The sequence below is a fragment of the Canis lupus genome, chromosome 21 (genome assembly GCF_011100685.1).
Source record: "Canis lupus familiaris isolate Mischka breed German Shepherd chromosome 21, alternate assembly UU_Cfam_GSD_1.0, whole genome shotgun sequence".
NCBI classification, from domain to species: Eukaryota; Metazoa; Chordata; class Mammalia; order Carnivora; family Canidae; genus Canis; species Canis lupus.
The window spans coordinates 21463185-21487221 of NC_049242.1; the positions used below are offsets into that span (position 1 = coordinate 21463185).

Consider the following 24037-nt stretch of genomic DNA (forward strand, 5'->3'; position numbering starts at 1 on the left):
ACCTTTGGTAAGTTGCTTTACCTTTCTTGGCTTCAGTTCTCTTATCTGTAGTACAGGCACACAAAAATATTTATCTCATAGAATTGCTGAAAGGATTATAAGACTAAAGATGTGAAAAATGTTATGCAAACTGCAGCCTTGTTAAGAATTGGTAGTGATTTTGGTGGCTATTGTTGCTTGCAGTCATGGTTTTCTTTTGAAATTTTTTTTTTTCTTTTGAAATTTATGATTAACATTTAAGAGCTGTTAAAAGATTTACAAAATAGCCCTTGACAGGGTTCCTCCAAGATAGAATTAAAGAATGGTTCTGGGGTAGACGACCTTTCTCTTCCTACATATTAGGTTGTATTTCCTATTGGTTTAGATAGGGCTAATGGGAAGACCAGATTAAGTTATTTTGTGCACTGAGACTAAGCAGACCCAAGAACAGGTTTCCCAAGAAGTTCCCAAGAGTTCTCTGTAACCTGTCAGAAGGAGAATTCTAAGCTCTGGATATGGGCCTGGATTTCTAGAACAAATATATTTGAAACTGAGGCCAAAAAGGTAAGCCTCTTAAAATTACAAATCTCTTAGATACTCTTCATTTCATTCTTACTCTAATCCTCTCCCTTTTCCCTTTTTTCCCCTTTTCTTTCTTTTCCTCTGTTCTCTGATTCACTTACGTAATTGTTGTCAACATGGTTGGAAGCATTGATGTACAGATGATATTAGGAGTTGGGCTTGGCAGCGAACTATGTGTTCAAGATTTTCTAAGGAAGTAATTTATAAAATATTCTGTTTGGTGTTTGGTTCCTATTGCAGTGCTCTCATGTATTTGTTGTGTGGCCTTGGACAACTCTCTGAATTTTTCTGGGCTTTCTCATTTTTTAAAATGAAAAAATTGGACTAAATACTCTGTAGGGTCATATGTGGCTCATGAACCAGAGTTCTTGTAGGTTCCTCCACTGCACTTTTACACCTTTATATAGAAAAATGCACATTGCAGAAGTGTACAGTTCAGTGATACATTGACTGCACCTATGTGGCCACTAACATGACAAAAAGAAAGGATATAGCCAGCCTCCTAGAAATTCTCTGCGTTTTCCATTCCAGGCACTAGCAGCTCTCTCCTTATATGAGTTTGTCTTTCTTTTTAACTTGCTGTATGTAGAATCCTACAGCACATATTTTCTTTGCCTTCATTTGATTAATATCATTTATAAGATTTATCTGTTTTTACACATAGCTTAGTTCATTTTCATTGCATAGTTCAGTTCATAGAAATATTTTATTGATGAACATAAGGTTGGTTTCAGCAGTAGACTATTACAAGTAGTGTTCTCTGACCATTCTTGTGCAAGTCTTTATACATTTGTTTACATGTTTCTGTTGGGTATATATACATAGTGAAATTGCTGGATCATGCAGGTACTTGTGTTAAACTTTGATGGATAATACCAAAAATTCAAACTTCAGGGCAGCCTGGATGGCTCAGCAGTTTAACGCCACCTTCCGCCCAGGGCATGATCCTGGAGACCCAGGATCGAGTCCCACATCAGGCTCCCTGCATGTAGCCTGCTTCTCCCTCTGCCTGTGTTTCTGCCTCTCTCTCTCTCTGTGTCTCTCATGAATAAATAAAATCTTAAAAAAAAAAAAAACAGAAACAAAGTTCAGACATATAGCTGTTCAGTTCATATTTCCACCAGCAGTGAATAAGAGTTGTGCTTGCATCACTTTTTGTCACTGCTTAGGATTGTCAGTCTTTAACGAGGTTGAGCAGCTTTTCATATTAATTGGCCATTTGGGTATACTTTTTGTGAAGCACCTGGTCAAGTTTTTTGTCCATATAAGAATTTTTTTTTATTGATTTGTAGATATCTAGATATAAGCCTTTTGCCAGTTATATAGATTACAAATATCTTCATTTATGCACTTAGTGGTATCTTTGATGTATGCATGACATGATGTCACTGATAGAATTTAGTAGAGTTAATTTATTATTTCCTTTCCAGTGCTTTCTGTTCTGTTTTGGAGTCTGTACCAGTTCTAAGTTACGAAGATTCTTTCCCTATTTGAATTTTTTCTGTTTGTATACACAATCCTATTATATGTAAATTGTGATAGTTTTGTTTCTTCCTTTCTAATCCTTCTCCCTATGCTGCTGCTGCTTCTTTCCTAGTTTCATTGGCTAATACCTTCAGGATTACAACAAATAGATGTAATATCCTTATCTTATTTGTAATCTCAGAGGAAAAACTGTCAACATTTTACCATTAAGTATGATGTTGGTTCTAGTGTTTTTGGTAATTAGCTTTTATTAGATTAAGTCAAGTTCCCTGGTAATCATAGTTTGCTAAGAGGTTTTAATCACAATTGAATATAAAATTGTTTTTAAAGATTTTATTTATTTATTAATGAGAGACACAGAGAGAGAGGAGCAGAGACTTAGGCAGAGGGAGAAGCAGGCTCCATGAAGGAACCCCAGTGTGGGACTCCATCCTGGGACTCCAGGGTCACGCCCTGAGCCAAAGGCAGATGCTCAACTGCTGAGCCACCCAGACATCCCAATTGGATATAAAATTTTAGCAAATGCTTTTTCTAGTTTTCTTTTGGCTAGAAAAATATGTTACTGTCAGGCTCTGCAGGGCCACAAAACCTCAGAGGGTCCTCATTGGCCTCCTCTAAGGCATTCAATAATATTAGTAATTAAACAGTAACGCTCATCACCCAACCGGAATGTACAGAGGTCCCATTGTGCCATGTGGTTCCAAGGGGTCTGGTCCCATGAGGTCTGGTGCACGAGAGGCAGAGGTGGGGGCGCTCCCTGATGCAGAGGTGTTAAGACCACAAAGGAAAAAGAAAAGAAGGAATGGAGGCCTGAGGGCAGCTGGGCTGGTTCACCACATCCAGGAATCCCACTCTGCCCTTGGGCTCACTGAGTGCAGAGCAAGCCAGGATCCAGGCTCTGTAGATTCAGTGAGGGCCCAGTGGCATGGGGATGCATGAGAGTTTTTGGTTTGGCTGTGTCCATCTGGCCCTGTGCCCAGGTCATTAGGAGCTCCAGGCCAGCTGGGGGGCTCCCAGATGCATCTGATGGACCCCTCACACCAGGGCAGGGGCTGCCTTCATTGGAAGAGCTGGACAGGGCTAGGCTTTGGGGCCTGGGCAGCCCATTGGCCATCCAGCCACAGTCCCCAGGTTGCCCACACTTGCCACCCAGGACACTGAAGAATGAAGAGGAGGAGTTGGAGGAATAGTACACTGAGTCAGGAGCTGGGTCAGAAGCTGATCCAGTAGGGGTCCGGCCAACAGTGCCTCAAGGGCTTGGGCATTGGCCAGGAATTCCTCTTCCAAGCATTGGAACAATTGCTGCTCCTGCTTCAGGTCAAGCTGCAGGGTGGTATAGAAGATACTAGTTGGTGTGGTTCCCAACTCTGGACAGGCTGGAGATGTGGAGAGGCCAGGGGGCTGCAGGGCTGTGAGCCCAGGGAGTCTGGGGGCTGCTCCTGCCTGAGCCCCCACTGACCCTGACCCAGGGCACCCACAAGTGCTGCGCATCTTGGTCGCTGCGCACCAGCAGCACGGCTGCTCCTCACAGCTCTGGCTCCTGGCCCAGCAGGGCTAAGGGCCAACATTTGGGCTTCCCTGCCTCCTGGGGCTCCATGGGGCCACCCCTGATCCAGATGGTCTCAGGACTGGCTGTATGGGGCTGAGGGCCGTCCTGGGGATGCCGGATGCCTGTGGTCAGCCGCCGGCCAGGCTGCTCCCTAGTTCACTGCTGACACCCCTGGGGCTGCTCTGGGCTGAGGAGGCTAAGGAGGTGCTGTCCTCAGAGGAGCGGCAGGAATGAGGATGGGGGTGCAGCTGATCCCAGGCCCTTAGGGAGGTCTCTTATCCTGCCTTTGAGCTGTGTCACCTCTGGTGGGGAGCTCCACCGCTCACCCCCAGGGGCTGGTCTGCCAGTGCAAGGGCTGAGGGTGGGCGACACCTTCTGTGGGAAGAAGGTACGAGCCCTGGGCGGGGGTTGGTGGTGGGCCAAGAAAGAGCAGCAAGGGTCATGCTTACCCAGAAGTGCTCCGGAGTATCCCAGTCGCCACCCATGTACACCCTCACATGGCTCCTCAGCACCCTCACAAAGGTGAGGAGATTGGAGTCTCCCACGGGGTATTTCCCCTCTGAGACTTTGATCATGGGATACTGGTCTGGGCAGGTGCAGTAGCCCAAGATCTCTCTCACCAGCTTGTCAAGGTTGCACAGGTTGCTGGTGTCATGCAGGGCCATGGGCGGGAAACCCTGCTGCAATGGCAGTTTTGGGTGGTATCCTCCTTACCCATGGGTGCATTGGGGGCTGGGGGTGCGGCATGTAGCTCCCACTTAATCTCTTGTTCAAATTGTACAAGGTGCGAAGGGCAAGCAAGCGGAAGCAAACACCATGCCGTGCTGCCTCCACCAGTCACAGCACCACTTTTCTCGTTTTTTTCACAGCATCAGGTTGTCAGTCTCAAACACAAGCACTTCAGACACACCCAGCTCTGTTTGGTACCAGCTGATGAAAATGGCCATGAAAGAGCTGGCAATACACTGTGTATGTGGAAGGCCACACCGTGGGCTGGGCAGGCAGGGACCAAAGCACAGGTGGCCTCAGTGACAGCATTGCATGTTGACACAAGGTGGTGCCCGTGGTCAGCTGCATCAGGAAGACATCACCACCAGTGGGCAGACCCACGCTGGTAGAGCCACTCAGCTAAGTCCTCTTTCTTGGCTTCCGCATAGGCCTCACTTGAGCAGCACACTCTTGGCTGCTGAGCTGATGATGTTCACCGCTGGGTCTACCATACCTGGGACAGCCAAGTCACTGGCTCATCCTGTAGCCTTGGAGAGCATGTGAGGCTGAGTGGGACCAGACTGCCATAGGAGACACTGCCTGAGCCACAGCAATCTGGTCCCCGGCTGAGGCCTCCTCATCTGCCCACCTGCCATCAGCAAATTTTTTTTCTGCATCGAGTTATATACAGCCTTCTTTATTTTAATATAAGTTACATTTAATTTGTTTAAAAAATTGAGATCTAATTCACATGCAGTTCACCATGTCAAAGTATATGGTTCAGTGGTTTTTAGTACAGTCAAAAGATTGTACAACCATCACAATGCTCTAATTCCAGTACATTATCACCACCCTAAAAAGAAACTCTGTACTTCACTATATTTCCTTCTTCCCCAAGCCCCTGGCAACCACTGATCTACTTTCTATCTATGGATTTGACTTTTGTGGACATTTAATATAAATGAAATCATATAATATGTAGCCTTTTGTGACTAGCTTCTTTCATTCAGCATAATGCTTTTAAGGTTCATCCATGTTGTAGCATGGATCAAGACTTCATTTCTTTTTACAGCTGAATAGCATTTTGTTGTATTGATGTACATTTTGTTTATCTGCTCATCAGTTGAGGGACATTTGGGTTTCTGATTTTTGACTGTTTTGAATAATATTGCTATGATGCTATGAACATTCACTTATAAGTTTTTGTGTGGACATAGGTTTTCATCAGATTCCTTTAGACTCATACTTGCTAGTCACCATAAAAAATTTTTCTAGCAGCAGTTGTCCCAGGCAGCCTGATGTTTGTGGCCTTGGGATATGGGCCTAACAGTATCCTGAATTTGCCTTATTTTCTCCATTGTATCTCCTCTTAGTCCCAAGCTTGGAGTACATTTCTAATAAGGGTTTGTTAAATTTGATTGACTTACGAGAAGGTGGAAAGCTGGGACAAAGCACTGTTTTCTGAGCCTTTGTTTAGTCTGTTTAAGTCTGTTTGCCCTCTGGAATGCCCTTCTCCACCTCTGCCTGACCAATTCTTGTTTATCTTTCATGAGTTCTTTTGGGTATTATCTTTTCCAGAAAGGTGATTTTTTTTTTTTTTTTTTTACCTATCTTTATCTGTACCTGAATATGGATCAGTGACCTATGTTACAGATTGAAGACTTGAACTCAGAAGAAGAAAGTGACTTTTTTAGTATCATAAAGTGAATTAATGGCAAAGACAATATTGGATTTATCTTCCTCTGACTTCTGGTCCAGGACAGATTTCTTTTAATTTTCTAACTTCAGTCTTCTCCACTGTGAAATGGGGATAATCCATACTGTCTGGTTCTTAGAGTTGTTGTAAGGAGCCAGTGAGGCAGTGAATGTGGAAAGGCTTTGTGAAGGGCTATATAAGTGAGGGAGGTGATTGCTACTTCCAGGAAGGGGTTTATGGAGTGCCATGTGGCTCTGTGACTACATGACTCCTCCAGTTCTGTCCTGCTTTCCTGCCTCAGGCACCCTGTTTCCGGCTGGTGGTCCCCAGCCAGTGAATTCTCAGCCTAAATGGCACAGAACTTAGGATAAATCCTGCCAGCTAAAGTTTTTTTTTTAACCTCTGTACTTCCCTCCTCTCTCACTTCACTCAAGCCCTTCCTTTTTTTATAGTCCAGTTCTGGATCTGGATGCACTGGTCTATGTTAAGCAGTTATTTCTGTCAGTAGTTGCTTCCAATCAAATCAGTCAGTAGGGATCAGAAGTTATGACAAAAGATAAAAGTCTTGATCGGGATGAACTGAGTCTTACCTTCATGTGCTTTGTGATGCAGGTGGAGTCAATTTACCTTTGAGGGTCTCTTTCTTCAGGGGGGTAGAATAACAGTCTATTCCTAATATTTTGGGGGCGTTCTTGAATAACCAATTCTGTGTTGAGTCTTCAATGGAAGATTCAGAAGTGTAATGATCATAATTACAAGCCATGATTATGGTCCTCAAGAAGCTTACATTTTAAGTAGAGAGGTAAGTCTTTAAAATAGCAAGGAATCCTACAAGACAGGAAATGACTAAATGCATGGTGGTGTGGCAGACTCAGTGTCTTGGGAATTAACAAAGGGAGGAAAGGTCTGGAAAAGTGAGGCTTGGGCCAGTCTTCAAAAGATGACTGAGAGTTTAACAGGGAGATTGGATTAGAGCATCCCAAAGCAAGGAGAAGGAAAAGTGAGCAAAAACTTAGAGGTAGGAATATGGGAGATACATGCAAAGGTTAAGGGGCAAAGAGTAACCTGTGGAAGCCACTTTCAGCATGACCCTGTATGTTCATGTTCATTAAATAATTTCATTTCCTTGATGCTCTTTTCTCTGGACTACCCATCCTCTGAGCCACTCTTTTTCTGTGTCTCCATTACTGGAGTTTCTTTTGTATTGACATTCCATGGCTATGATGGCATATTATATTGTAATAACATAAATTAGAAATAATATATACAAAGTTTTAAAGTATAAAAAATCTAAATAAAGTTTAAAGCAAAAATCTAAATAAAACATAAAAATAACATAATTGCTCTTCCCTACAATCTTCTAAGTAACTAGATCAGAGGAAATTTAGGAATAGTAAGTAATTCCAAAGTCCTGCACCATGTTCCGTGCATTCTAGCTATGAGTAAGACAGATGGACTTATGTCATAAATGACCTGCTTAATTTGGGCCCTGGTAAACTCTTGGCCTTCCTTTTCTAAAAGCAGCTGCTTCTGGAAGGGAAATTGCCAAGTGCGTAAATAACTTAAACCCTAGCAGTTGGCATGTAGGCAAATAGTTCTCATAAGACACTAAGGAAAGAAACTTTGGAATCAGACCTGGGTTCAAATCTCACTTATTACTCACTGTGTGAGCTTAAGCAAATTATTTAATGGTTTTAGGGTTTTTGTTTGTTTGTTTTTTTAGTCTCCTCATCTGTAAAATGGTAGCAGTAATAATCTATCTCATAGGATTTTAAGAATTAAGGAAAATAATGTGTGTTATGGTATCTTACACATGATAAGTTCTTATTTAATGTTATTTCCTTTCATTATTTTACCAAAGTATGTTTTCTTGACTTAACCTGAAAGTCTTTATGGAAGGTAAAACAGAATGTAATGGGCTTCCACTTTGAAGCCATACCTTTTGAATTTCAGTCATTTCTATAACTGTAGGCAAGCCTGTGCTTCAGTTTCCTAATCTACAAGTAAAAATTGCCTTTCAGGATGGTGGTGATTATATGAGTTGATGTGAATGGAATATCTGTTACAAACTGTGGGTGCCATGTCAGTAAGTAGCTACAGAGCCTTGAGAGTCTTCATCTTTCTGTTTTCATAGACTCATGGACTATAGGACCTGGAAGGGTCCTTAAAATCTAGTCTGTTGTCCATTGTTCAAATGAGAAAACTGAGAACCTGGACTGTATGGTATAAGAGGGGCAAAACTGGCCTGGACTGTAGACCTTGTTCCTTCTTCCTCCTCTCCCACCCTCCATCCCCCATTTTGCTGCCTTTCATCAGGATTATCCTTGGTCTGTGGAGGCATCAGGACTTCAGATTTTCTTTTGACCAGTGTATTGAGCTCCCACAGGATAGGGTTTTCATACAGGACTAACAGAGGTGGCTAACCCAGGTGGCTGGGTAACAAAGATTGTGAAAGTTAGGTTAGACCTCATAAAAATGAAACATTTATTCTTGTCCTGGAGGGAATTTAACCTGTCTTTAACAGATTCCTTAGGCCCTTGCCAGATTGAGTTAGGTATTTGGCCATTTATTCCTTTCTTCACTCACTGTCTGAGCATCTGTTTTATGCCAGGTATGTGCTAGCTGTTGGGGATCCATGATGAATTAGACATGGCCCCTGTACTTGGGACTCAGTCTGGTTGGAAGATAAACCCTTAAAATAGGCAATTACTAAAATGGTGCTGTGAGAACAGAGGAGAGGTGAAGGACTACCCAACCCGGAGATCAGGGAGAGCTTCAGAGAAGAGATAACCTTTAAATGAGACCTGAAAAGGGTAAATAAAAGGCTGAGGTAGCAAGGGAAAGGAAAAGACAAGGCAGGATTCATAAGCAAAGGGTGTAGCTTGAGAAAATGTGAAGAGGTATAAAAGAGCCAATTATGTTTGGTGACATAACTGGTTCAGTGTAGTTGGTATAGAGTATATGAAATGTTAGTAGCAGGAGGTTAAGAAGAAGGTACAAGTTTGTAGAGCACAGCTTCTGAAAATTTAAAAGAAAGTAGCAGTTTTAGGTTCACAGCAAAATTGAGTGGAAGGTACATTGGTACCAACTGCCCCCACGTGTGTACAACCTTTCCCACTATTAACATCTTGTACCAGGGTGGGTACATGTGTTACAACTGATGAACCTACATCAACACATCATATTCATTTTATGTCTGTATTTTACATTAGGGTTCATTCTTGGTGTTTGTATACTCTGGGTTTGGACAAATGTATGAGTATATATATCCACAATTATAGTCATACAGAGTAGTTTCACTGCCCTAAAATTCCTCTGTGCTCTGCTTATCCCTCTCTCCCTCCCTCCTAACCTCTGACAACCACGGATCCCTATTTACATAATTTTGCCTTTTCTAGAATATCATATAGTTGGAATCATATTGGATTAAGTCTTTTCAGATTGGTTTCTTTTCCTAGTAATATGTATTTAAGATTCTTCATTATCTTCTCATGGCTTAATAGCTCATTTCTCTTTAGTGCTAAATAATATTCCATTTCCTGGAGGTACCACAGTTTATTTATCCATTCACCTACTGAAAGAAAGATATGTTGGTTGCTTCTGAGTTTTGGCAATTATGAATAAAGCTGCTATAAATATTTGTGTGCAGTTTTTTATGTGAACATGTTTTTAGGTCATTTGGGTAAATACCAAAGAGTATAATTGCTGGATTGTATGGTAAGAGTGTGTTTAGTTTTTTAAGAAACTGCCAACCTGTTTTCCAAAGTGACTATCAGTTTGCATTCCACCAGGAAGGAATAAACATTCTTGTTCCGTATTCTTGTCTGCATTTGAATTTTGGCTATTCAAATAGGTATATTATGGTATTTCATTGTCATTTTAATTTGCAATTCCCTAATGACAAATGCTGTTGCACATCTTTTTTCATCTATTTATCTTCTTTGGTGAATTATCTTTTCAAGTCTTTGCCTGTTTTATTAATCAGATTATCTTATTGTTAAGTTTTAAGAGTTCTCTGTATATTTTGGATAGCAGTCCTTTATCAGATATATCTTTTGTGGGAAGCCCCGGTGGCGCAGCGGTTTGGCGCCGCCTGCAGCCCGGGGTGTGATCCTGGAGACCCTGGATCGGGTCCCACATCGGGCTCCCTGCATGGAGTCTGCTTCTCCCTCTGCCTGTGTCTCTGCCTCTCTCTCTCTCTGGGTCTCTATGAATAAATAAATAAATAAAATCTTAAAAAAAAAAGATATATCTTTTGCAAATATTTTCTTTTTACTTGTGGTTTGTCTTCTCATTCTCTTAATTCTTAAACTTTTATATATATGCATGTGAATCATTTGGGATCTCATTAAAATTCAGATTCTGATTCAGTGGGTCTGAGTTGGAGCTTGAGATCCTACATTTCCAATGATCTCCCAAGTTGTGCTGATGCTGCTTTAAATAGCAAGGCTATAGATCACCCTAGCTGCTGTCTTCATTGGAAAGGATCAGAATGCAGGTGACAAGTTACTATTAGAATCATCCAGGCCATAGACAAACAATGCCCTGAAATAGGGTGGTGGCAATGCAAATGGAGAAGTGGATAAATTTGATCACTGTATAGAAGGGGAAATCATTAGTAACCTAGAGACTCAATGGAAGAGAGATAAGGAGAAAGAGGAGTGATCACATAGTCATGAGCAGCAGTAGTCCATAAGAGGCAGAGCAACAGAGTAGGAAGGCCTTGATTAGGGCTGGGAGTCTGAAAACCACAGTTCTGGTTGCAGATCTGCTTCTAACTTGCTCTGTGACCTTGTGCAGGTTACTTAACTTCTTGGAACTCCTGTTTCTTCTTCTCTCAAATAGGCATCATAACCACTGCCCTGCTCATCACACAGTTGTTTTGAGGCTCTAATGAAGTAATGTATGTGAGAGTGTTTTGTAAGCACTAGAGCATGATATGAATGAAGGTGATTATTGTAATTATTATTAAATATAAGTCTGTTATAAAGTACTATAAGGTATACTGATACTTCTTTTGACCTGTAGGAATATTCAGTCTGGTAGTAAGTCTCAGACAAGTCAACCTGGAAAGGCAGCACAAGTGGATCATATATATGCAATTCTGCTCTTCTTGAACATTAGGGCCTTAACTATGGATTTGGGGGTCTATTTTAGTCCACAGCATATATTTTTTAAAAATTTGTTTTTATTGGAGTATAGTTGACACACATTACATTAGTTTCAGGTGTACAACATAGTGATTCAACAAGTTTATACATTATGCTATGTTCACCACAAGTATAGCTGCCCTCTGTCACCATATGGCACTATTACAGTATCATAGATTGTATTCCTTATGCTTCTTCCCTAGAATTGATGGAGGAAGAGCCTTTGCTGGAGAAATAAGGAGGGTTTCTACAGATGTTTAAAATCTGGGCTGTGTAGGTTCCTATCTAAGAAGAAAGATTATCTGGCTGAGCCTTGGAAGGTATTCAAGCCTGTTTCAGTGGGATTGTATTTGCAAATGCCTGCTAAGGTGTAGCCTGATACCAAAACCTTGAAACGCCTTTTAATTGGAAGAGGGTTATATTTACCAGACCTTCTATAACTAAGAACCACAAACTAGGCTGCTTAAACAACAGAAATTATTGTTTTAGTTCTGGAGGCTAGAATTCCAAGATCAAGTTGTCTGTAGGGTTGTTTCCTTCTGAGGGCTGTTAAGAAAAATCTGTTTCATGCCTCTCCCTTAGCTTCTGGTAGTTTGCTGGCAATCTTTGGTGCTTCTAAACTTGAAAAAGCATTACTCTGACATTGTTCTTCATCTTCATATGGTATTCTTGTGTGTTTCTGTCTCCAAATTTCTTATTTTTGTAAGGATATCAGTCTTAACTGGATTAGGGATCCACCCTGCTTCAGTATGACCTAACATAATTTAAATCTGCAATGACCCTATTTCCAAATAAGGTCACATTCTGAGCTACTTGGAGTTAGGACATATGAATTTGGGGAACATAATTGAACCCCCAACAAGGGTACTTTTATGGTACAGTTACTTAAATGTTGCAGCTTTTTCTGCTAGGTCAGCAGGATCTCAGTGAATATCTATTTTATGTAAGACCCAATGGGAGAGGGATGACTACAAGTATTTGGTCTTAATGATCCTTTAAGCTCCTAGCCTGAGAAGGCAGTAGAGTTTAGTGGTTTTGAGCTCAGGCTCTGGCCAGACTGCCTGGGTTTGTGTCTGGATACTGCCAATTACTAACCACGTGATCTTGAGCAAGTAACCTAATTCCGTACTTCAGTTTCTTTACCTGCAAAATAAGGAGGATAGTTATCTGATAGGGTTGCCAGGAGTCTAAAGTGAATTCATACATATAAAGAACTAGAAACATTGTCTGGTAAACATCTGATAAAATATTAGTAGTTTTTATTGGTAAAATAGCACCTAGATCTAAAATTCTCTAAATTTAGAGAACATTAAAACCAGTCCATAATCAAATGTGAAACCAGTAGGATGCAGGCCGCAGGAGCTCATACAATATAGGATGTCAAAGTTGGAAGCATCTTTAGAGGCCATTTACCTGAGCCTTCTCTTTTAATAGATGGGGAAAACCAGGGTTCAGAAAAAGGAAATGACTTGCCCTGGAGTCAAATGGCTCGTTAGTGGTAGAGCCAGGACTTTAAAATCTGAGAAATATTCTTTCTTTCCCTCCCTTACTTTAGTTCAACAAAAAAATTAAGTTCTTAAATCATGCTTTGAGCACCTGTTTCGATCTAAGTCTGGCATTTGGTTCTGTCAATACTTATGTGAAATAGACAGCCTTTAGCCTTTAAAGGAGCCCACAGCTCAACAAAGAGTTAAATAAGCCAAGAAATATAATAATGTTTTTCATTTTCTTTTCTCTCTTTCTCTTGCAGCAAATAAAAAGAAGGAGAAGGAACGGCCAGAGATTTCTCTTCCTTCAGATTTTGAGCACACAATTCATGTTGGTTTTGATGCTGTCACAGGGGAGTTTACAGTAAGTCCTGGGTCACACAAAGGCCTTTGGTCTTTGAGAGTTCTGACTATGCTAGATTCATTAAAAAAAAATTTTTTTTTAGATTCATTTTTTTTTTCCTTAGTATTCCTGACTCCGGTCTTTGCCTGAGACCCTCGTTACTATCTTCTTATATTCATGAGAGAGACATATTCTTTACCTCCAGAATTGTACCAGAGAAGCCTTTGGGTCTCCATGCCTTAACTAGACCTCTGTTAAATGACTCTTTGGCAGTTGGGTTTGTGCTGGACACCGATAACATAAAAACAAATCATACATAGATCCTGTTCTAAAGGAGGAATAGGCTACTGAAAGAGCAAACACCTCAAGAAATGACTAATACAATGAGGTAGGAAGTATTTAAAAAAAAAAAAGCTTGTATAGAGCTCTGACGGTATAGAGAGTAAGAATGACTAAACCTAAAAAAAAAAAAAAAAAAAAAAAAAAAAAAAAAAAAAAAAAAAAAGAATGACTAAACCTGTCTTTAACTGCCAGCAGGTTATGAGAGTTTCCTTCAGGATCTCCTCTGACTATTCCTTCCTGATAACATTGTATGCCTCTCTTATAGGGGATGCCAGAGCAGTGGGCTCGCTTGCTTCAAACATCAAATATCACAAAGTCAGAGCAGAAGAAAAACCCACAGGCTGTTCTGGATGTATTGGAATTTTATAACTCAAAGAAGACTTCTAACAGCCAGAAGTACATGAGCTTTACAGGTATGGGGATTGAATCCAGAGCAGTCTAGCGGGGGAAAAAAGGGGTTTTCACCTGGGTAAAAAAGCTCCACATGCCTGTTAGTATGAGGTAAGGGAAGAAAGTATTAGAAAGAGCAGAGATAATACTTTAACTAAAATAAAATTCTGGATTTGAGAGCCCAAATGATGGATTTTTGCATCAAACTTGAGAGTCTTTACTCTGAAATTGCACATTTTTTTTTAAAGATTTTGTTTATTTATTCATGAGAGACACAGAGAGACAGAGAGAGAGAGAGAGAGAGGCAGAGACACAGGCAGAGAAAGAAGCAGGCTCCATGCAGGGAGCCTGATGTGGGATCTATCCCGGGTCTCCATCTCCAGGATCATACCCTGGGCCGAAGGGAGGCGCTAAACCGCTGAGCCACCAGGGATCCCCAGAAATTGCACATTTTTAAAAAGTAACATGACACATACATATTGAGTCTCAAAATGGGAATGATAATTCCTGTCTCAAGAGGTTGTAGTGAAGAATAAATGAGCTCATCGATATGAAGGTTCTTTACAGTTTGTAAAACAGCACCATGGAAATTTAACTATCATTATCATTATTAATTTTAATATCATTAAGTTATTTAATAACACATTTAATGTGTATCTTTTAGGTAGGCAGGCCCAATTTCTTCTTCAATGAGTTAATTTTTATCAATCAAATGTAAAACAGGCCACTAATAATAAATGGACTTTAGATATACCTTGTCTGTAATGGACTGTTTTTCAGTGTTTTTAATGACAGAATTGGGATTAGAATCCAGGTCCTCTAATTCTAAGACCAACATCTTTTGAGTTTACTTGCCTCTAGTAACTATTTGGAGCACCTCCTTCCATAGCGGAGAGATTTTTCTCTTCTAAGATCTGTAATCATAAGGCCTACATTTCTAGAAACTTGCCTTTTATAGTGGCATCTTTGAATATCAGAGAAAGATGTATCCTCAGTATATACTACTTCCAATTCCCCCTTGTTTATAGACATTAAAGCAAAAAAGGCCTTTTCTATATGCCTAAATTGGTGGCAGAGCTGGTCTCTTAACTCCAAGTCTGGTGCTATTTCCAATATTCATGTTGTCTCTTTCAAAGAGCAGTATTGTTGGAGAAGGTGAGAACCATGATGAACTAGCTAATTTTGAAGGATGCTTTTCCCAGCAAGTATCTGGCGTGTATCAAAAGGCACAGATGGTGAGGATGACAAACTGCAGCTTTTCCCATGCTGCCATGGTGGTACCCAGGAGAGGGTCATGCATGTTCCCAGCAGTATTTCCTTCCTCACGTCTGGCCCTGCTGGCTCTGTCTCACTTCTCTCATTGAGGGACTCAGCATTCCAAGGAGGAATTGGGGTTGGGGAGTGCTGGGTGGGAGAGTTTTCTAGTCAGGAGATTAGAGTTTGTGTTTGAAGGCATTTGTTATGAATGTCAGATTAGAATAGAAGCTGGCTTTGAAAGCCTCAAAGTGAAGTCTTTGGAAGAATCTCTATGTTTATATCTACATGTGTGTAGATGTGTACAAGTACCAAATATGTATTTGGAAGCATAGCTTTGTTGGAATCAAAGTCCACTTAAATATTCATGATTAACATGTATATAGATATACATTCAGATAAATATGTTTGTGATCACCTGTGCATGCATATATGAATAACACGGTATATGTATAGATATGTATTCATACATCTTCTGTGTGTATAAATTTGTACACACATGTATATGTGTGTGTGCTCACACTCAAGTGCAGAATTTTTAGTTTTTTTAGAAGTTGAAGACCAGGGCCAATTCTAGGCAAAATTGTATTTTTGACACAGTTTATTTTTAATGCGATCTCTCTCCTTTTCCTACTTCCCTTCTCATACTGTTGGTTCTGAGAACACTATCTCAATTTATATGCTTGCACATAAATTATCTTACTGATCCTCCTGATGGCTTTGGGGGTAGGTATGGCAAGGACTATAATTCCCATTTCACAGACTCGGAGAAATTAATTGGGTTCAGAGAAACTGAGTGACTTACTCAGGGTGAATCAACTGATAAGTGATGGAATTATGTTTAAAGTGTATCCTGAATTAATTTCTCCAGGGTGCAGCTGGCTATTCAGGGCTTTTTAAAGAATATATTGTCATAGCTTGTGGGTTCCTGATTTGTCGTAGGATCAAAGATGCTGTACCTGACACTTTCTTATATGATGGAATTGGGATCTTGGACATTCTCTGGACTTGGTTCTTGGTGAGGAATATGTTGGATTTGGTAGAATATTTCTCCTCCTTAATTCCATTGGTGTTGAACTGGCTAAGTCAGTTTCTTCTTAGGCCTATAGGAATTAAAAAATAAAACCAAATACACTATTTGGCATTTAAACTTACTTTCTTGCTAAGATCTCCATTGAGTATGTTTCATATTTTATTAAATCTAAGATATCATTAATTGTAAGCTGCACCATTATTTTATATACCAGTAAAGAAAAAAAGTTGCCGATTAAGCCATGAAACACTTTTGATTGTAGGACACATCTCTCTTTCAGAGATGTTAATGTGAAAAAATTTACATTTCAGAATCAATGAAATGTGATAATTGCCTCATTGAGGAAGCTTGAATCTGTTCTTAGAAACAAGACCCTGCCTTAAGTTAGACTTGACATGATTAATGTTTCTCTTTTCCTAAGCCTTAATTTTTCTTTCCCTGTAGGGAATAGACATTGATGTAGAAGGATCCTTTCTAAAAGCTGAAGCCACAAGATGGTCATGATTTGTCATAGATAGCTCAGGACATGAATTCTTTCCCTTTCTCTTAGATTGCAGGAAATTTCCTTGACCATTGAAACCTGATGATGATACATAGTGGATGATGTGGGTATAGTTCTAGCATAGTATTTAGAATTAGACCAGAAAAAAAAAAAAAAAGAATTAGACCAGGATTCAAATGTTGATTCCTACTTAACCTGTGTATACCCTGGGCAAATTACTTAACTTCTCTGAACCTCAGTTTCCAAACCTCTAACAGTAGACATACTAATAGTACTCAGAGCTGTAGTGAGGATTAAAGGAGGTCATGTATACACAGAATGTGCTGGTGTCAGGCCATAGTACCAGTAATATTATTATTATTCTCTGAGCTTGGCAAGTGCTTGACTGGATAGGCTTCTTTAGCTCGCAAGAATGGATTAATTATAATTATATTTACTGAGTCCCCTGTCTTTTTCCGTTTGCAGATAAATCAGCTGAGGATTATAATTCTTCTAACACTTTGGTAAGTCTTTATTTTCTTTTTCGGATATGTGCAGGCCTCGTAATTAGGGATCAAGATAGTATAGTAGATGCAGAGCCTGGACTGCATCTACTGGGAGACACTCATCTTGGTCACTCCATTCCCCACCCCTCCTCCAGCCCTTATATCTATATAGTCAAGGAATTGGGCTTAATAAACAGTGGGTATTCCTTCCAGATTTAATTTTTTAGGGTTCAGAAATCCCTTTTTTTTTTTTTAAAGATTTTTAAAAATTTATTTATTCATGAGAATGCACAGGGAGGAGAGAGAGAGGCAGAGACAGGCAGAGGGAGAAGCAGGCTCCATGCAGGGAGCCTGACGTGGGACTCGATCCAGGGTCTCCAGGATCACACCCTGGGCTGCAGGTGGCGGTAAACTGCTGAGCCACCGGGGCTGCTCAGGGTTCAGAAATCCTAATCTTGGAACCAGAACTGACATATAGACTCAGTTTGTCATCTGTAGCTTTGAACTTTGGGAAAGCCAGTTTGCCTTTCTGAACTTATTTTTTTCATCAAAAAAATGAGGATGATATACTTTGCCTTACCTGAACATATCTTCAGATATCTGAATTTAGAAGAGAATTCCCTCTTTTTTGTTGTTAGGGTCTACAAAACCTGGATTAAGACTAGTTGTTGAAGGGAGCAGATTCTGTTTATTTAAGGTCATTCATTCTGTTCTCACATTGTAGTGAATGCCCTGTCACTTGAAGGCATATTATAGGAATCACTGAAGAATTGGGCTAGAAAGTGAAACTAGATGACCTCAACCTCAAAACTTTAAAAGTAGAACTACCTTATGATCCAGTAATATTTACCCAAAGAATATAAAACAGGAATCCAAAAAATGTATGCCCCCTATATTTATAGCAGCATTTTTTACAATAGCCAAATTATGGAATCTGCCCAAGTGTCCTTTGGTAAATGAATGGATAAAGAAGAAGTGTGTGTATGCTTGTGTGTATGTATGCATCTGTGTGTATGCGTGTGTATGATGGAATATTATTCAGCCATAAAAAAGAATGAAGTCTTGCTATTTGCCACAACATGGGTGGTGCTAGAGAGTATCATGCTAAGTGAAATAAGTCAGTCACAGACAAATACCATATTATTTCACTTGCATGTGGAATTTAAGAAACAACAAATGAGCAAAGGAGAAAAAAAAAAGAGAGGAAACCAAGAAACAGAGTCTTAACTATAGAGAACAAACTGATAGTTACCAGAGGGGAGGTGGGGAATGGGTAAAATAGTGGTGTGGGGGGATTAAGAAGTACACTTATTGTGATGAACACTATGTAATGTGTAGAGTTGCTCCACCACTATATTGTATACCTAAAACTAATAGAACATTGCATGGTAACTGTACTGGAATTAAAATAAAAAACTTAAAAAAAAAAAAAAAGCTAGATGACCTCAAAGGTTTCTGCCTTGCTCAACCTATAAATTCCATTTTTCAGAGCAGATAAAATGAGACGTTGATGTTTGTAAGGGTCTTATAAATAGTAAGCTGTGAAATATATAAGAGAATACTGTGATTCTTTACACCTGATGCTTTCTCTTATAGAAAGGTGGTTTTGTCATATTGATTTATGAAATATTTACAGAACCCCCACTCTTTGCCAGGTCCTGTTTGGAGAAATGACAATGTGGAAATGAATCAGACATTGTCCCAACTTCTAAGAATCTGCCAGTCTTATGAGCATTGTGAAGGCACAGTTACAGTACAGTATGCTTAAACTTCATGAAGCCAGGGGCTATGTCTGACTTGTTAATTGCTGTATCCATGGCATCTGGCAAGTAACCATTTATTGAATGAAAGGTTGGATGGATAAGAGAAAACTTCTTGATAGTAGAGTCTGAATTGAGGAGTTTGTTATCTAGGGCAAGAATTAAGGAGAGATGAGGATATTCCAGACGAAGAGAAAATAAATAGCATGTGCAAAGACAAAGAGATTCACAAGGTATGGTTTTATAAGGAACTGCAAGTAGTTTGTTATGATTGGAATGTGAAGTGTGAGTGGACTAGAAATGGGTGATGAGGAGGAATGGTGGCAGGTCAGATCATGTAGAAGTTTTATCTTTATCTTAAAGGTAATTAGAAGCAATTATAGAATTTTAAACAAGGGAATAGTAAGTTCTAACAATACTGAGTCACCATCAAAATACTTTAATCCACACTTCCAGCAGTAGGGATTGGTCGACTCTGAGTCACTTATATTCCTATCAGTCATAAAAAATGTTCACATGTCCAGCCTTTGTAACATATTGGGTCTTTTCTTATTTATTGTCTTTTAATCCTTACAGGAGTTTAATAAGTTGGGTTATTATCCTTGTTTTATAGATAATAAAACTGAAATAGAGAAAGGATAATGGCAGTAGTATCTGATTCCCAGTCTGCATTGTTTTGCCCTGGTTCATTCTTTCATCAAATGGAAGAGATATAATTAAAGGAGAGGAAAGAAAAAAAAAAAGAAAAAAAGGAGAGGAAAGAATTTATAAGTGTTAAGGTCTTTGGGAGTTTGTCCCCATTATTGAATAGTAAATTATTTATTTATTTTTTTTTTTTAAATTTTTATTTATTTATGAGAGTCACAGAGAGAGAGAGAGAGAGGCAGAGACACAGGCAGAGGGAGAAGCAGGCTCCATGCACCGGGAGCCCGACGTGGGACTCGATCCCGGGTCCCCAGGATCGCGCCCTGGGCCAAAGGCAGGCGCCAAACCGCTGCGCCACCCAGGGATCCCTGAATAGTAAATTATTGAAGAAGGGGCCTAATCAAAGCTGAGCTGTGCTTTGTGGTACAAATATGTTTATGCTTTTACAGAATGACAGCTATCATTTATTGAGTGGCCAATGTGTGCCAGGCACTGTGCTAATAATAACTATTTGTGGTTAGTATGGTTAGTCCTCACAGTTACCTTGTGAAGAAGGCATTATCCATCCCCATTTCACAGGTAGAAAAACAGACTTTCTTGAAGACTCTTAATTAGTGATAATGGCAGAATCAGATTAGAATTAGGGTCTTTGGAATCCTAGTCCAGGATACTTTCACTGTGACAGGGAACTGAGAAAGATAATGTCAGAGAGGTCTTATAAAGGAGACTACAGTAAAGCCATAGCTATGTTGTTCGTTCATGAGGAGGAGGAGCCCTGGGGCTCATGCCATATGGCAGAGAGGATAACACCTGCTTGGTAAAAACCTGGTTTAGTACAATTAAATTAAATTAAAACCGCTCAGGCTGTCAAGGACATTTTCTCCCCTAATTCATAACATTTTTACCTGTGATTGGTATTCTGTATTTCCTTACTAGTTTTACATGGGGGATTATGGTTTGCATTGTGGTAGCATATCATTATATTCCATATTGGTTTCATACAGATCATTGCACTTAATTTGTGAAATAATTGAAAGGGATTGTTATTCCCATAACACAGGTTAAGAAATTGAGACTCAGAGATTAAGTTACTTACTCTCTAGACTTGAATAAATTAGTAGTAGAAATCAGTACAAAATTCCATTTTCCTGAGCATTCATTTATTCATTTATACTATAAATGTTTACTTAGCACCTTCTTAGTGCCCAGGTGTTGATGACACAAAAATGAATATGCACTATCTTAGTCCTTGAAGAAAAAAATTAACAGCAGGCTAGAGAGATGAGGGCTGCAAGAGAGGTATGAATAATGTATGATGGTGGTTATATTTGATAGAGTGATTTATTCTGTTTGGTAGTACAGGGAGGTTTTCAGAAAGTTGTTAGTCCTAATGATTTGTTCATTTAAAAAAACGTGATCTTTAAGGTTTCTTCTAGCACTAAAATTCTGTTACATGTAGCTTATTGTTTTGAGGTCTGGCTTTCAGATTCTGTAGCATTTTAGTGCCTGAAAATTCATTTATAAAATGAACAGCTATTATGTGATAGGCTCTTTGGGTGTTGGGGAGTCGAGGACTGGTAAGGTCTTTGTTCTTGCAATCTAGTGAGGAATCAGAATATGTAAACAGGGATTTATAATATCTTATCAGGTAGACAGAGGTAAAGATATCAGGCAGTAAAAAGAGAAATGCTTTCTTGTCTGAGGTAGCTTGAACAAAAGCCAAGTTAAGGATTCATCGTGTCAAGTTAAAGACTTAGAACTGAGTGCTGAGCTAAGGAAGTCTTTTATATAGGAGATGACCTATATCAGGAGAGAGGACAGTGGAGAAACAGATTTAACATAATTTAGAAAGATTCTTCTGGGATCCCTGGGTGGCGCAGCGGTTTAGCGCCTGCCTTTGGCCCAGGGCGCGATCCTGGAGACCCGGGATCGAATCCCACATCGGGCTCCCGGTGCATGGAGCCTGCTTCTCCCTCTGCCTGTGTCTCTGCCTCTCTCTCTCTCTCTCTGTGACTATCATAAATAAATAAAAATTAAAAAAAAAAAAAAAAAAAAAAAAAAGAAAGATTCTTCTGGAAATTGGATCACAGTGCTAAAATGAATTCAGGTATCTATCTCTCTTGCTATCTCAAATTTCTTAATTTCAAAAAAGACGTATTAAAAAAATAAATACAAAACAGTGCTTCAAAACAAAAACAGGACATAAATAAACCATTGTCAGAAATTCAGGGAAGATAGAAAAGATTAAATTGATGAAAGCAGAAGAAACCACAGCTTAGAGTATATGGAATAGAAATTCCTAAGAAGAAAAGAGTAGCTGAGAGAACATATAATATAGAAGCTGGGGATCCCTGGGTGGCGCAGCGGTTTGGCGCCTGCCTTTGGCCCAGGGCGCGATCCTGGAGACCCAGGATCGAATCCCACATCGGGCTCCCGGTGCATGGAGCCTGCTTCTCCCTCTGCCTATGTCTCTGCCTCTCTCTCTCTCTCTCTCTGTGTGACTATCATAAAAAAAAAAAATAATAATAATAAATAATAATAATAATAAATAAATAAATTTAAAAAAAATATAGAAGCTGGAAGAAGTCTTGGATTATCTTTAAGGGCAAATTATTTAAAATTCTGCATTTGAAACAGCAAGAGCAGTCTTCATCTTACAGTGAGCAAAAGGTAGCACAATTTTGATTCTAAGATTGAGCCAGATAATTTTCTAAAGAAAATACACCGCCTACTTGAAGAGAACTTCTGCTGTAGGTATAGGGGCTTGAGAGAGAAGCAGAGCAGAGCCTGAGTTAACTACCGATCTGCAGATCTCTACAACAGGTATAAAGAAAGGAAAAGGGAAGAGTAGCTCTGCAGTGAAAGAAAATACATTAAATTTCTCCATCCCAAGAGGAAATTTCTTACACTTTTGATATCTGGGAGGAAAGGAATCTCAACTCTACATGTTCTTCCATGCCAACATACCCTGAAGTGATGCTCGCCAGTAGCCACATTCCAACTCCATAACTCACCTATAGACTACATCAGACCTCCCATTCAGAAGAGGGGGGACAGTGGAGAAACAGACACACAACTGCAGAAGAAACTCATGCTACTTATATATGCTAATCAATCTAGTTATTTTACTAATAAGTATGAATGAATAGCCAGGATCTCTAGATACTTGAGACATTAAAGAGAAGAATCAGATAAATAAAGTGAAATTGACCCCAGAGGAAATAAATAATTTTAAGAATTTTTAAAAAATATATATTCACAGAGGTTTTATAGATGTTGCATCCACAGAAACATACTGACATTAAGCCAGAGGGTGAAAAAGATTCCTTAGAAATTAAAAAAATGATTACAGAAATTCAGAAGGATTAAAATGCATTTAAGATTGATTAATGACACAAAGTATAAAAACATTGGAAAAATAGGGGAATAAGGGACATGGGATTACTTAAGGATATTCAAGAATTAGAGAACTGGGGCACTAAAGCAGGAAAAATAATCAAAGGAATAACAGAAGTAAATCCCTCAGTTAAAGAAAAGCATGACTCTTCAAAGAAAAGCATGACTCTTCAGATGAATGAGCATACCAGTTATTAAATCAGGTAATTGCAGAGACCCAAGATTAGAAAGATCTTCAGATCTTTCAAAGAGAATATACACCTAATGTTCCTCATTAGCAGTAGTGGGTAGAGGAACAGTATCTTCAGAGGTATGAGAAAAATTATTTAAAGCCAAGAATTCTGTGCCTAGTTAAGAATGTATGAGGTCAAAATAAAGATATATGAAGATACAGATTGACCTCCCATAGATAATCTCTGAAAGGCAAACAGGTAGTTGCAGTAATTACCTCCAGAGTTGATGGTGATTAAGACTATTCTGTTAGGGGTGCCTGTGTGGCTCAGTTGGTTAAGCATCTGCTTCCGGCTTGGGTTATGATCCTGGGGTCTTAGGACTGAGTCCCGCATTGGGCTCCTTAGTCAGCAGGGAATCTGCTTGTTCCTTTCCCTCTGCCCCTCCCCACTACTCGTTCTTTCTCTCTAATAAATAAAAAATAATAATAAAAAGACTATTCCCTTAAAAATTATTTTTACCCAAGTATTAGATGAAAAGTCAAATAGGACTAAAATCCTTGTAATTAAATTGTTCTGGGATATCTCTTCACCATTGTCTTGGAAATCCCTTTGCATTTTTCTTTCTTCTTTCTTTCTTTCTTTCTTCCTTTCTTCCTTTCTTCCTTTCTTCCCTCCCTTCCCTCCCTCCCCTCCCTCCCCTCCCCCCCTCCCTTCCCTCCCTTCCCTCCCTTCCTTCCCTTCCTTCCCTTCCTTTCCTTTCTTTTTTCTAAAGATTTTATTTATTTATTCATGAGAGACACAGAGAGAGAGAGAGAGGCAGAGACACAGGCAGAGGGAGAAGCAGGCCCAACGTGGGACTCAATCCCGGGTCTCCAGGATCACAGCCTGGGTCGAAGGCGGCACTAAACCGCTGAGCCACCCAGGCTGCCCTCCCTTTGCATTTCTATGTTGGGGTTGCTGTTTTCTTTGTGTTATGCCTTCCTCATTTTTAGTTTACTTGTGCAGTTTGGTGGAGCTCCTCTGAGGAGCTTTGAAAAAGTAAATGGGAAGTAAATATTTAATGCCTTCCAAGTGTCAA

General features: G+C 39.7%; 1 protein-coding gene across 3 annotated transcripts in view; it reads left to right on the plus strand.

Annotated features, from left to right (window-relative positions):
- The window catches only part of PAK1 (p21 (RAC1) activated kinase 1), a 144826-nt gene that overhangs the window by 82506 nt on the left and 38283 nt on the right, over nucleotides 1–24037 (plus strand). For all 3 annotated transcript variants that reach the window (XM_038568521.1, XM_038568520.1, XM_038568519.1), the window contains exons 3-5: nucleotides 12900–13000; nucleotides 13587–13734; nucleotides 16966–17003. In XM_038568521.1, the coding sequence (XP_038424449.1) occupies nucleotides 12900–13000; nucleotides 13587–13734; nucleotides 16966–17003 (287 nt within the window). The remainder of the gene's footprint in view (nucleotides 1–12899; nucleotides 13001–13586; nucleotides 13735–16965; nucleotides 17004–24037) is intronic.